Here is a 14,755-nt window from a genome sequence, read left to right as displayed (position 1 = left end):
TGACGAGTTCGTTTGCTTGGCCATTCTCTGCAGCAAGCACAGAAATATTTGTTTTGTAAATAAAAAATGCATTTCTCCCAGACGCGTTTCGACAAGTAGCGAACTCAAAGTAGTTACGTCTTGAAATCACAGTTTTCTATCAAATATCTATAATTAGTGACAGAAGAGTGATAGTGCGTAACAACAACAATGGCAAAAAAGATGAAAAGCGGGAGGAAAAAACTTCGGAACACAAAAGCTTGCTTATATTTCGTAAATAGAGCTGTAGTGCGACCTCCTGCATGTGAACCAGGTGAGAGGAAGCGCAGATGATAACAATGAACGGTAAGAACTATCTCATTGATGATGCCTTAAAGTGAAAAAAGGCGAAATGCGTCTGGGAGAAATAAAATACAGTGCAGCAAGAGATGGTGCTTTGTATTCACAAAAAAGTATTTTGATGTTTAATTTGAGGGTCCATTGTGCCTTGCACCAAGTGGAAGGCTTGGGGAGTTACTTTACTCATTCCCAAGTGAAATACAAGGAAGAAGATTGATGACCGTGGGGTATATAGTGATTAGCTGTTCCTTTTCATATTCCAGTAAAATACTGGGCTAGTGGCTGAGAGAAATATCAGTGTGTGTGTTTGTGTGTGTGTGTGTGTGTGTGTGTGTGTGTGTGTGTGTATGTGTGTGTCAGGTTTCTGTGAAGTCAGCATTGTCTCACACAAGTCGACACTTGAAAAACCTATGGTTCTGCTGAAACAGCTGTGTCGAGTTTCTGCAGTGCCTTGTCAGCAAAGTATCAGACAAGTGAAGACTTGGCAAAGCACAGTGTGTGTGTGTGTGTGTGTGTGTGTGTGTGTGTGTGTGTGTGTGTGTGTGTGTGTGTGTATTGTGTGGGCGAACGTGAGCTTGTGTGTGTGTGTTCCGCTGATGAAACTGTCAGATTTCTGCTATGAAGTATCCTCTACCACATAAAATTGGTAAGAAGCACCCTCCCCCACAAAGCACTGGCATGAGGCACCCTTTGCAGTGTAACATCTCTATGAAACCCGCTGTGTCGTGCAACATTGGTAGAAAGCACTCTCTACCATTCAACTTCGGTACGACGCACCCTCTACCATGGATAATTTTCAAGATGCAACCTCCGCCACGTTTTATTGGTACTAAACACTCAGTGCAACGTAATATCTCTACAAAGCACTCTCTGTACTGGACATTGTTAAGAAGAACTCCCTACCACGCACCTTCCATAGGCTGCACCCGCTGCCATGTTAAATTGACAAGTGCACCCTCTGCCTCACAGCTTTGGTAATGATGATGATGATGTTTGGTTTGTGGTGCGCTCAACTGCGCGGTCATCAGCTCCCATACAAAGTCCCAATTTTCACACACTCCAATTTTTTTCAGTCCAGTCTAGCCACTGGCACGAATGATGCTGCTGCTGCTGCTGATGATGATGATGAAATAATGAGGACAACACAAACACCCAGTCCCCGGGAGGAGAAAATCCCCAACCTAGTCGGGAATCGAAGCCGGGACCCCGTGATCCAGAGGCAGCAACGCTAGGCAGTAGACCACGAGCTGCGGACAGCTTGGGTAAAAAACACCCTCTGGAACATAACCTCAACGAAACCCCCTCTGGACGCATCAGTTTGAAGCAACATCTGTCATGAAAAATTGGTACGAAGCACCTTCAGCCATGCACGTTCGGTATGGAACACCCTCTACCACACAACAAGGTACGAAACAGTTTGCCATGTAACATGGTATCAAGTTACTTCTACGACGCAACATCGGCACATACCCACCTCTGCCAAACAAAACTAATATGAAGTACACTATGCCATGCGTTCTGTGTGATGGCGACGACTCCATGCCATTGATGTTGTTATGCGCTGTAGAGAAACCGAAAGGTCAAAGGTCACTCCCCCTGTTCCTGCACATAGGCAACCTAAAAGTCGAGAGGTCAAAAGTAAAATTTGTCTCAGAGTCGCCTTAGCCTTCCTGCTAACATACGTCTGTCTCTAAGCTGCTAGTCACGTGGAGTCGTCGAAATACTTCACGGTGTTGCATATTGTCATCTTAAATCCATATATTCTATATTCTTATGAAAGTCGTGAGACCCTGACCAACACAAACAGCATCATCACGAAACGATAAGCTGATATCTTTGTTAGGCCTCGATCCTGCCGTTGTCGGATTCTGACACTCGCTGGTAGACGTTTCCGTTATACAAGGCATAACACGATCTAAATAACAAACATACAAATGCGATTTCTGAACGAGAAAGCAGCTATGTAATCTTTGTATTGAAGAATGTAGACGCTGTGCGGCTGAGCTGAAATGCTAATCATTTACGCATACATATCCAAGCGTGTAGTCTACTTCCAGTAAATTTTATGTTAGTTGTATGGTGCCTTAATGGTATTCTTGATGGCCAGCACTGCAGTTTTGGCTTAAAAATTTCGCACATCTATGTTTGTATATTGGACCTGAGCGTTAGCATTCTACACTACTGACCATTGAAATTGCTACACCAAGAAGAAATGCAGATCATAAACGGGTATTCATTGGACAAATGTATTATAATAGAACTGACATGTAATTACATTTTCACGCAATTTGGGTGCATAGATCCTGAGAAATCAGTACCCAGAACAACCACCTCTGGCCTTAATAACAGCCTTGATATGCCTGGTCATGGAGTCAAACAGAGCTTGGATGGCGTGTACAGGTACAGCTGCCCATGCAGCTTCAACACGATACCACAGTTCATCAAGAGTCGTCGAACTGCTCGCGCAGATGGTTGTTGTCTTGCAAACGTCCCCATCTGTTGACTCAAGGATTGAGACGTGGCTGCACGATCTGTTACAGCCATGCGGATAAGATGCCTGTCATCTCGACTGCTAGTGATACGAGGCCGTTGGGATTCAGCACGGCGTTACGTATTATCCTCCTGAACACACCGATTCCATATTCTGCTAACAGTCATTGGATCTCTACCAATGCGAGCAGCAATGTCGCGATACGATAAACCGCAATCGCGATAGGCTACAATCCGACCTTTATCAAAGTCGGAAACGTGATGGTACGCATTTCTCCTCCTTACACGAGGCATCACAACAACGTTTCACCAGGCAACGCCTGTCAACTGCTGTTTGTGTATGAGAAATCGGTTGGAAACTTTCCTCATGTCAGCACGTTGTAGGTGTCGCCACCGGCGCCAACCTTGTGTGAATGCTCTGAAAGGCTAATCATTTGCATATCACAGCATCTTCTTCCTGTCGGTTAAATTTCACGTCTGTAGCACGTCATCTTCGTTGTGTAGCAATTTTAATGGCCAGTAGTGAGAATAATTTCTTGTTTGAGGATATATTAATGGAGCCAAATGGAAATTGTATTTTACTAAAGCCACATTGCCTATAACTATGGAGCTCCACATTGACTTCTAATGTCTCCAAGAGGGACAAGCGCCACGCGGGATTAGCCGAGCGATCTAAGGGCGTTGCAGTCATGGACTGTGCGGCTGGTCCCAGCGGAGGTTCGAGTCCTCCCTCGGGCATGGGTGTGTGTGTTTGTCCTTAGGATAATTTAGGTTAAGTAGTGTGTAAGCTTAGGGACTGATGACCTTAGCAGTTACGTCCCGTAAGATTTCACACACATTTGAACACTTTTGAGAGGGATAAGCTTCATTTTATGTTCCGCCTTTCTAGATTTAAACCACTTGTATTGTAAGATTTCCTCTGGCACTTATCTTCATTTTACTGCCATCACAAAGTACATATTAAAAGCATCAGGAAACTTATTTACCATTGCTTTTGTTGGAAATTCCAGTTTCCATTCCTCCAGTAATTTCTCATATTAGATGGCGGTGCGTGCAGATTATGATTAATTCGTTCAGGATAGTAACTTAACATTTTTCTTCCTAGGCACTGTCAAGCAAAACAGTCGGTGACGTTCACTGAGATGGTGAAGCAGAAGCCAGAAGTCGTTCAGGAGCTGTTTTGTGTAGAGAATTTAACACTAGCCGAATCGTGCAGCTCACATGTAGCATGTGGTAAGTTGTGAAATTGCAAGTATTTGTAGAATTTTCTCTTATATATAATACTGTTTAATCTGCCGTAGGCATCACCAACCAAAATAATAAAACAGCCAACTGTTCAAGCTTTCAGAACAATACACGACGGTAGAAATGAATAACCTGTTTGTTTTTCGCTCATTTGTTTTTTTATGGGTTGTTTGTTGGAAGATGATGGGCGACAATACACCTCCCCGAGCAGTCAGCTAATGCAGACATTATTGTACTTAACCTCTGAGCCGCGGACTGTAGAACACTGTGTGTTTCCTTCATCTGTTCGCGTTGTACATCTTAACGTCCCAAGTTACACATCTTTCAGGACTAAGAGTTCGTTTTGCTCCACACTTAATAAATTATTTTTCGAGTCGCATTATATGTGCACATAAGTACTTGTGAATGTGATCAGTCATTCTGTGATACATGCCATCCACATATTGACAGTAATGTGAGCTGCATTGTTTTAAGTCAGTTTTGCCGCTTTTGAATTGACCGTTTGACTGTGATGGAACATGCACGCCGTTTACTCTTAGCGCTGTCACATGGCAGGCATTGGAATTTAACTGATGCAGGGCCTGGCTTGCGCTCGTTCAGAACGAAACGATCCAGAACAGCAACTAAACTATTTTTCTTCTTTTTGCTTAATGGGCTTCAGACAAACGCCTAGATAATTCATTGTCGATAAAACGTTATAATTTTCCTGCTATCCTACCTTAGAAAAGCGTCTTATATCGGCAAAATGCTCCAGAGCCCGACAGAGTCCTTGTTAAGTCATACATAGACTTCGCAAGAGCGTTAGCTTCACTCCTCATCACAATTAACAACAGTCCCTATAGCAGGGAAATGTTCAAAATGTGATTCGAAAATCACACGGATAGCATCCACACGCAAAAAAAGAAGTTGAACTGATCTTCAGAACTGCCGTCCTATACCATTAAGATCTATTTCTAGAAGAGTTCTAGAAGATATTATGGGTTGAAAAATTTTACCCCCACCTCGAACAAAAGGAATATCTCCATTCAAATCAAGAGAGATTCCAAAAATATCGATCATTTGAAATCTAACTCAAACCCTTCGTTCACGATTTACTCAGTGCCATGTCTAGAGGTAAACAGGCTGATTCAGTGTTTCTAACCTTTTAAAAAATTTTAATTCAATACAACATCGATGACTTCTAACTAAAATACATGCTGTGAGATATTGAAGCAGATTTTTCTACTGAAACAAAAAGTCTTCATTGGCAAGGCACAACTTTTGATCCTGGATGTAGGCTCATCTACCCGCACTGAATTAATCACTGGTGTACGCGAAGGAAGTATAATTGTACCATTACTGTTAATTTTGTGAGCTGATGATTTAGTGTATCGTACTAGTTTCAGTTTCATATATTTATCACATACTGGAGTTATCTCTGAGGAAATACAATCACATAAATATTGTGGCAGCGCCCAGCTAGATAACAACAAAATATCAGTCTGGTGTCAAGACTGATTCTTACTACAGATAAAGGGAAAGCTGTACTCTTCTCGAAACGTAGAGGTTGGAACCGAATCTGTATTAATTCTGGATGTGGAACACTGCGACTGTAATGGTAAAAATTTTCAGAAATACTTGCCGTAGGTATCATTTTGTGATGATTCAATTTTTATCGTACCATGATCGATTTCAAGTTCCCTAACGATTTCCCATGAGATGGTACACGCATTTAATGATTGTTTGTAGCATGTTAGGGGTCATGTAGCTGTGACAAGATAGGAAAAACGAAGGAAATAAGTACTGAATGTGGCGAGGTACCTGGAATTATTTTCGTCATAATGTTTATCCTAGTTCACACGTTTCTGTGATCTGGAATCTTTTGGCTGAAGGATTAAAGAGTAACAACTTGAGACAGCCTTGTCAAACAAATACTTTGCTGTAATTATGCTTAGACATATGAAGAATAACGAATATATGGACCGCATTATGTACCACTAGACCAAGCGCCGTTCTTGTAACATTCCTGATGGGAGCGCATTCTTTAGGAAACAACATAACCTATTTCGAAAAAAATTACAGCTTTCGTCGTAGCCACCGTTGCTATGAAATACTGTAAAAGACTAGGTGCCGTTTCGCCCATGTTTGATTTTCAGTTTTCCATCAAAAATCCACTAGCCACAATCCAAATTGCAGTTTTGCAACAGTAGACACGCTCCACTTACCAGTCTCTGGTCTAAGGATGGTAAACGAAACATACGGCAACTCTGGTTCATAATATCGGCTGCCTGCACAGACAAAGCAAAACGCCTTCTTTCCAAGATCTGTGAGCCGTGTGATATTTATGGCCCTAATATTGTGTGTTGTAACTTTGCGAATGTTATAATACCAAGTGCGACAAGGACGCACCGTATTATGAAGTGGAACAATGATGTAGAAACGATGAGGCTTTGAAGGTACGAAAAAATAAGTTTGTGTCGGAAGGTATCCTCAAAACTACTCAAAAAAGATCCAAACAAAATGTCAAAAACCTTACGCATTCCGTTCTTCTTCCGATCATTAGCGAGGATATACATTTTCAAGTGCTGACATTCTAACCAAAAATTCTACTCTGAATGAAAATAACCATAACAATGATTTAATCTCAAGTATGGTAGTGGGTCAGGAAATCGTTGATGGGGCTGTAACTTGTAATGAAGGTAATAATTGCAGATCAATCAGTAACCACACTTACAATGACGAAAGGCGAATAAAGGTAAATGAAGAGATCCCACAGTAGAATGTGTATACTAATTATGTACAAATTAACATTCCTCAGACAGACAGAAATCAGTTATTGAAAAGGAGGCCATAAAGGGGCCAAAAAGAGGATGGAAACGTAAGTACGGAAAACAAGATAGGGAGACTTGAGGGAAAATGTTGCATCCAAAACGAGAGCAATTTTACCTAAAGAAATGACATCAAAGAAGATTAGATGAGATTAATATGTATTCCACAGATCATCAATATGACAGTTCGTAATGATGTGGAACATGTCAGTTAACAAAAAAAGATTCCTTACATTTTTTTAGTTGTAAGATTACTAATTTATTCCAAAAAATTCATCTGTTGAGTAGGAGTTGTCATTCAGAAATTCTTTTCATTTGTTTTTAAATGTTGATGACTATCTGTGAGAGTTTTGATGCAATTTGGTAAGAGACCAAGAATTTTTGTGGCAGCATTATTTACCCCTTTCTGCGCCGTAATTAGATTTAACCCAAAATAGGAAAGAACAGCCTTTTCCTTGTAGCTGTGCACATTGCTTTTGCTCTTGACTTGAGCTGGGATGTGTGTGTGTCTGTGTGTGTGTGTGTGTGTGTGTGTGTGTGTGTGTGTGTGTGTGTTGCCAAGCTAGATATTGGCTCGGCTCGAACCATTATTCTGATTACACGCTTTTGTGCAATGAATACTTTTTACCTTAGTTATGAATTACCCCAAAATAGGATGCCATACGAAAGTAGAGCCCCCCCGCCCCCTATGACCCATGGAAGTTGCCATAGGTGGGAGGCTTGCGTGCCTCGGCGATACAGATAGCCGTACCGTAGGTGTAACCGCAACGGAGAACTATCTGTTGAGAGGCCAGACAAATGTGTGGTTTCTGAAGAGGGTCAGTAGCCTTTTCAGTAGTTGCAAGGGCAACAGTCTGGATGATTGGCTGATGTGGCCTTTAACATAATCCAAAACGGCCTTGCGGAGCCGGTACTGCGAACGGCTGAAAGCAAGGGGAAACTACACCCGTAATTTATCCCGAGGGCATGCAGCTTTACTGTATGATTAAATGATGATGGCGTCCTCTTGGGTAAAATATTCCGGAGGTAAAATAGTCCCCCATTCGGACCTCCAAGTGGGGACTACTCAGGGGGACGTCGTTATCAGGAGAAACAAAACTGGCGTTCTACAGATGGGAGCGTGGAATGTCAGATTCCTTAATCGGGCAAGTAGGTTAGAAAATTAAAAAGGGAAATGGGTAGGCTCACGTTAGATATAGTGGGAGTTAGCGAAGTTCGGTGGCGGGAGGAACGAGACTTCTGGTCACGTAAATACAGGGTAAAAAATACAAAATCAAATAGGGGTAATGCAGGAGTGGGTTTAATAATGAAAAGAAAAATAGGAAAGCCGATAAGCTACTACGTACAGCATAGTGAACGCATTACTGTAGCCAACACAGACACGAAGCCCACGCCTATCACAGCGTATATGCCAACTAGCTTCGCAGATGATGAAAAGATTGAAGAAATGTATGATGATCTAAAAAAAATTATTCAGATAGTTAAGTGAGACGAAAATTTAGTAGTCATGGGGGATTCGAATGCGATTGTAGCAAAAGGATGAGAAGGAAGAGCAGCAGGTGAATACGGACTGGGGCTAAGGAATGAAAGGGGAAGCCGCCAGGTAGAATTTTGTACAGAGCACAACTTAACCATAGCTAACAATTGGTTTAACAATCACGAAAGAAAGTTGTATACACGGAAGACGCCTGGAGACACCGGAAGGTTTCAGATTGATTATATAATGGTTAGACAGAGATTTAGGAACCAAGTTTTAAATTGTAAGACATCTCTAGGGGCAGGTGTGGACTCTGACCACAATTTATTTCTTATGAGCTGTAGATTAAAACTGAAGGAATTGCAAAAAGGTAGGCATTTAAGGAGATGGGACCTGGATGAAATGAAAGAACCAGGTTGTAGAGAGTTTCAAAGAGAGTATTAGGAAACGATTCACAAGAAAGGGAGAACGAAATACAGTAGTAGAAGGTTAGATAGCTTTGAGAGATGAAATAGTGAAGGTAGCAGAGGATCAAGTAGGATAAAAGACGAGGGCTAGTAGAAATCCTTGGGTAACGGAAGAGATATTGCATTAATTGATGAAAGGAGAAAATATAAAAATGCAATAAATGAAGCAGGCGAAGATCGAAACGGCCAAAAAAATGTGATGGACAGCAAGTGCAAAGTGGCCAAGCAGGAATGGCTAGAGGACAAATTTAAAGATGTAGAAGCATGTATCACTAGGGGTAAGATAGATCCTGCCTACAGGAAAATTAAAGAGACATTTGGAGAAAAGAGAACCACCTGTATGAATATCAAGAGTTCAGATTGGAAGCCCATTCAAACCAAAGAAGGGAAAGGAGAAAGGTGGAAGGAGTATATAGAGGGTCTACACAAGGGCTATGTACTTGAGGGCAATATGATGGAAATGGAAGAGATCATAGATGAAGATGAGATGGGAGATATGATACTGCGTAAAGAATCTAATAGAGCACTGGAAGACCTAAGTCGAAACAAGGCAACAGGCGTAGATAACATTCAGTGGCAACTAATGATAGTCTTGGGAGAGTCAGCCGTGACAAAACTCTTCCATCTGGTGAACAAGATGTATGAGACAGGCGAAATACCCTCCGATTTCAGGAAGAAATTATAATTCCAACCCCAAAGCAATCAGGTGTTGACAGTTGTGAAAATACCGAACCATCAGTTTAATAAGTCACACTTGCAAAATACTAACACGAATTATTTACAGACAAATTGAAAAACTGGTAGATGTCGACCTCGGGAAAGATCAGTTTGAATTCCGTAAAACTGTTGGAAAACGCGAGTCAGTACTGACCCTACGACTTATCTTAGAAGATAGGGCAAGGAAAGGCAAACCTACGTTTCTAGCATTTGTAAACTTAGAGAAAGCTTTTGACAATCTTGACTGGACTACTCTCTTTCAAATTCTAAAGGTGGCAGGGGTAAAATACGGGGAGCGAAAGGCTATTTACGATTTGTACAGAAACCGGATGCCAGTTACAAGTGTCGCGGGGCATGAAAGGGAACAACAGCGGTTGAGAAGGGAGTGAGACAGGGTTTAGCCAATCCTCGATGTTATTCATCTGTATATTGACCAGGCAGTAAAGGAAACAAAACAAAAAAAATTGGATTAAGGATTAAAATCCATGGAGAAGAAATGAAAACATTGAGATTTGCCGACGACACTGCAATTCTGTCAGAGACTGCAAAGGAGCTGGAAGAGCAACTGAACGGAATGGATAGTGTGTTGAAAAAAGGATATAGGATGAACATCAACAGAACCAAAACGAGGATAATGGAATGTAGTCGAATTAAATCAGGCGATGCTGAAGGTATTAGATTAGGAAATGAGACCCTTAAAGCGTAAATGAGTTTTGCTATTTGTGGAGTAAAATAACTTATTATGGTCGAAGTAGAGAGGATATAAAATGTAGACAGGCTATGGCAAGGATAGCGTTTCTGAAGAAGAGAAGCTTGTTAACATCGATTATTGATTTAAGTGTCAGGAAGTCTGCTCTGAAAGTTTTTGTATGGAGTGTAGCCAAGAGTGGAAGTGAAACATGGACAACCAACAGTTTAGGCAAGAAGAGAATATCGAATATTAGATAGGTAGTCACGTAACTAATGAGGAGGTACTGATGTAACCTCCCCACAAAAATTTAAAAAAATGTGACAATATTATTTAAGAATGCTAATGGACATTGCGCTAAGTGTAACCTCTCCACTGAAATTTTAAAGACAGAAATAATAAATGAATGGGAGCCAAACGTAACCTCCCTAGCAATTAAATTTAATGACAATAAAAAATGAGAATCGCAATCTGACTCAAGGTGTAAGCTCTCACGAAAATAATGAAAAACAATTCAATGATAAGAAAATCTCAGTGATAATGAAAATTCAATTAAACCGAAATATCGGTCTTTGGCCCTGTGCAAAAAAATCAGAATTAAAGTCTTACCTCAGTATAACTGCATGTCAAATTTCTGCTCTTATTGTTGCCCACGGCTTGGAGGAACTGCATTGCAAATAATATTTTTTTTTTTTTTGAAATTTAACTGAAACTTTTCTTTAAGGGAAGTGGAACGAAATCGTTAGTTCAATTAAATAAATTTTTTTTTTGTAAAAATTGCTTTGAAATCAAAATTATTATTGGGGCACTTGTTGGAAATTAATTACAATAAATAAACTTTACATTATCTGATGATTACCTACATTAACAATATACCTCATTCAGCATCTTGACCAGAATGCCATGTCGACGCTCGCCGACTGCGTCCCGCTCGCGACCGTGACAGGACTAGACCACTACTGCCGACAGACTACATCACACAACTGCACTGGGCTGCTACTACTGACCGACTGCTCTGCATGACGACCACTAGCGTACTGCTCTACATGACGACTACTAGCGAACTGGACGCAACTGAACTGAGCTACTGCTACCGACAGACTATACTGCACGACGACTACTAGCGTACTGCTCGCAACACTCGCGTGGTCAAGCGCAGACTAACCATGATAAAAGGCTCTCTGGTCAAAGATTTTAACGTGCCTCACCATCGCTGCTACGTTACATACGTGTTTCATAACCCTCCACTGGGGGGGGGGGCAAAAATTTGGCAGCGTTGGTGAGTCATTTGGACTTGTCATCGCAAGAAATTTTTACAATTTACAGAATATTCAAATTTAGTACATAAATTAAATGTTGTGCACATGCACCGAGTACAAAATATATCAGACAAAGACAAAATGTGAGTACAAAACATAGTAGCAAATCAGAAAAATGTATATAAAAATTATTTGACAGATAACAAATTATTTGGCAAATGGCAAAAATGGCAGAATGGCAAAAAAAAAAAAAAAATCATGTTAACAAGTGACATGAGTGCACATGCACTGCAGTTGAGAACATATCAGTAAATGATGAAATGTATATACAATGAGTAACAAATGACATAAGTGCATACGCACTGAAGTATTGAATATACAGAATGAGTACAAATCATATTGAAAAATGAGAAAAGTGCACAGGCACTGAAGTTCAGTAGAAAACATATTAACACCTAACATAAGTGCACATGCACTGTAGTTCAGAACATATCATTAAAATAAAAATGTATATACAATATAAAAGACAAGAGTGCACATATACTGTACTTCAGAACAAATCGAAAAAATGTCTTTAGCATTTTCACAATAAATAAACATAATGGCAAAAAAATATGTCGACAAGTGACATAAGTGTACTCGCACTGGAGTTCAGCGAATCGAAAAAAATGTATAGCCATGAACATAAATGATGTTAGCAAAAATGATTTTCACTATGTGACAAGAATTAGGATAGGAAAGGGAAGGATTGCATCATGGTTGTAGCACTTTAGATTGCACACAGCTGTTCTGAAAGTCCATATCTTTCCACAGAAGTACAACACCAAGTGACACAACTTGAAGAGCTTTTCCCATCAGAATTTATCAGCGTAGCCAAGACACTGAATTGTCGTAGTAATATTCCATGTTTTCATTTTGGCAGTACATTAGGTACACCAAACAGTGGGACCATAATAACGTCTTCATCGCTCACGGTGGTTGACAGCATGTCGTGTCAACACCACGCTCTTACAAGGCACACCAACGTAGAATTAGTGCAAAACCAAATATAGTGCTCCATGATCACTAGGATAGACAGGACAAATGGACATTGCAGTAATTCAGGGTAGTTAGCTCATAAGGTGAAGGACATTATGTCACATACCATTCTTCATTAGTAGTTTGCGGCATTCATAGCCCAGTTATTGAACATTTCTGTACCAAGGATGTAGTATTACAGAAAAATGTTCATTAATTGTTTTACATAGAATCAGTAACCTTCTTTTCCTATTTACAAAGCATTATTAAATAATAGCATTCTTTTCCAGTTACAAAGTATGGCATAGTTAATTAATTATTTGTCATTCAAATATAGTATTAATCATTAGCTTTTTCCTAATTACAAAGCATTATGAAACAATCGCATTCTTTTCCAGTTACAAAGTATGGCATAGTTAATTAATCATTTGTCATTCCAATACAGTAAGAATCATTAGCCTTCTCCTAATTACAAAGTATTATTAAACAAGCGCATTCTTTTCCAGTTACAAAGCGTAATTAATCATTTGTCATTTGAATATAGTAAGAATTATTAGCCTTCTCCTAATTACAAAGCATTATGAAACAATCACATTCTTTTCCAGTTACAAAGTATAGCATAGTTAATTAATTATGTGTCATTCCAATATAGTAATAATCATTAGCCTTCTCCTAATTACAAAGCATTATGAAACAATCGCATTCCTTTCCAGTTACAAAGCATAGCATAATTAATTAATCATTTTCCAAGTGACATATTATTCATTGCTGTTCAGCATTACTCAGAACTTTCTCGAACTGGTATCACTATTTGGGACTGTTAATACATTTTTTTGTTAGCAATGCATTGCGTTGGGATCAATAATTAATTGCTGAGGCATAACACTATTTGCTTTTGACCTATTGCTGCAAATGAGGATAGTTAACGTCATTCGTCATGAGTCAGCTGTAGCAAGGTTATGTAACAAGGCAGTATATGTGATCACATTTATAAATGATAAACACAAATGGGTAAAAAAATAAAATGCAAGTACTAGAACAGGTATAATAAGTAACAGGTTTAGTAAGTATCATGAAAAGCTTCTCCTGGAAAAAATACAAAATGGATTATTGACCTGAAAGAAGAAACGCACACTATGCTGAAAAGTAGTGAACTTCGAATTAACAGGTAGTGAAATGTGTATAAAAATGTGTTCCATAGCTGTCCTTTCCAAAACTTTCCGTCATCCTACTATGCAATATAACACCTGCTGTCAAAGCAAACTGCAACAAATACTTAAATAACTACGTAGCATAAATACATAACTTCAACATTATCCTCATCTGTAAAGAAAAAACTTCATTATCAATCACTTCATTATCCATATTATCATAACTTCATTATTATCATCACCTGTAAAGAAAAACTTCATTATTCGTAATAGCATATTCTTCATCATTATTCATCAGCATTCATTATCATCTGCAAAAAATCACTTCATTACTCATTATACAACTATTCCTTATCTCTAGCATATTTCATCACTAAAACTAAGATGTGTAGTTCTGTCTGACAGCCTGCATCAATCACCTTGTATTCTGAAAGAAAAAATTAGTTAAGACTACTATTCTACGATGAGTATAGTATATTCTTGTTAATGCTTGTTAATCCTGATCCATTTACTCTTCCTCATAAAGTAATTGCATCTTCTTTCGTTTATTCCGTAGGTGAAATTCCCATTTCTGTTGAATTTATTTCTTACACGCATCATTTCTTTCTGAAATTGATGAACAAAGATTAATGTCCTGCATTTAAATCATATACCCACTAAATAATGACTGGTTTATGGTGACACAATTAACCATACAGCATAACATGACAGAAAACGTAATATGTCAAAGACATTGACAGTGTTCAGATGCAAAAATGTACACAGAATAATACAATGCAGCAGCAAAAGAAAAATGTAAAACAGTCACGATCTTGAGATGTCATAGGGCAAAAAAAAAAATGTCAAAGTCAACTGGTGTGTTATATCTTAACTATTTCACAGTGCATACAAACAAAACTGGAATACAATCATACACACAAAAAAAATGGAAAATGTGCACGGTCTGATGTGTAACGACAAGAAAAGCGACCTGCTAACCTAACCTTGCCTGGCACTTGCCAAGAAAAAATACGATAATCATCAGTAATTAGTCAGGTGAATATAATTGCATTAGTAAATGGCATCATAGTGTGTTGAATCATACAGTCTCTTCATTCAATAAACGGTTTAATGTTTGAG

General features: G+C 39.2%; 1 protein-coding gene across 1 annotated transcript in view; it reads left to right on the top strand.

Annotated features, from left to right (window-relative positions):
* LOC126474377 (uncharacterized) overlaps positions 1–14,755 on the top strand; it is a 160,615-nt gene that overhangs the window by 85,617 nt on the left and 60,243 nt on the right. Inside the window, exon 4 of the mRNA XM_050101844.1 lies at positions 3,914–4,041. Coding sequence (XP_049957801.1) covers positions 3,914–4,041 — 128 coding nt within the window. The remainder of the gene's footprint in view (positions 1–3,913; positions 4,042–14,755) is intronic.

This window comes from Schistocerca serialis, chromosome 4 (assembly GCF_023864345.2).
Source record: "Schistocerca serialis cubense isolate TAMUIC-IGC-003099 chromosome 4, iqSchSeri2.2, whole genome shotgun sequence".
Taxonomy (NCBI): Eukaryota; Metazoa; Arthropoda; class Insecta; order Orthoptera; family Acrididae; genus Schistocerca; species Schistocerca serialis.
This window is presented reverse-complemented; position numbering and strand designations above follow the sequence as displayed.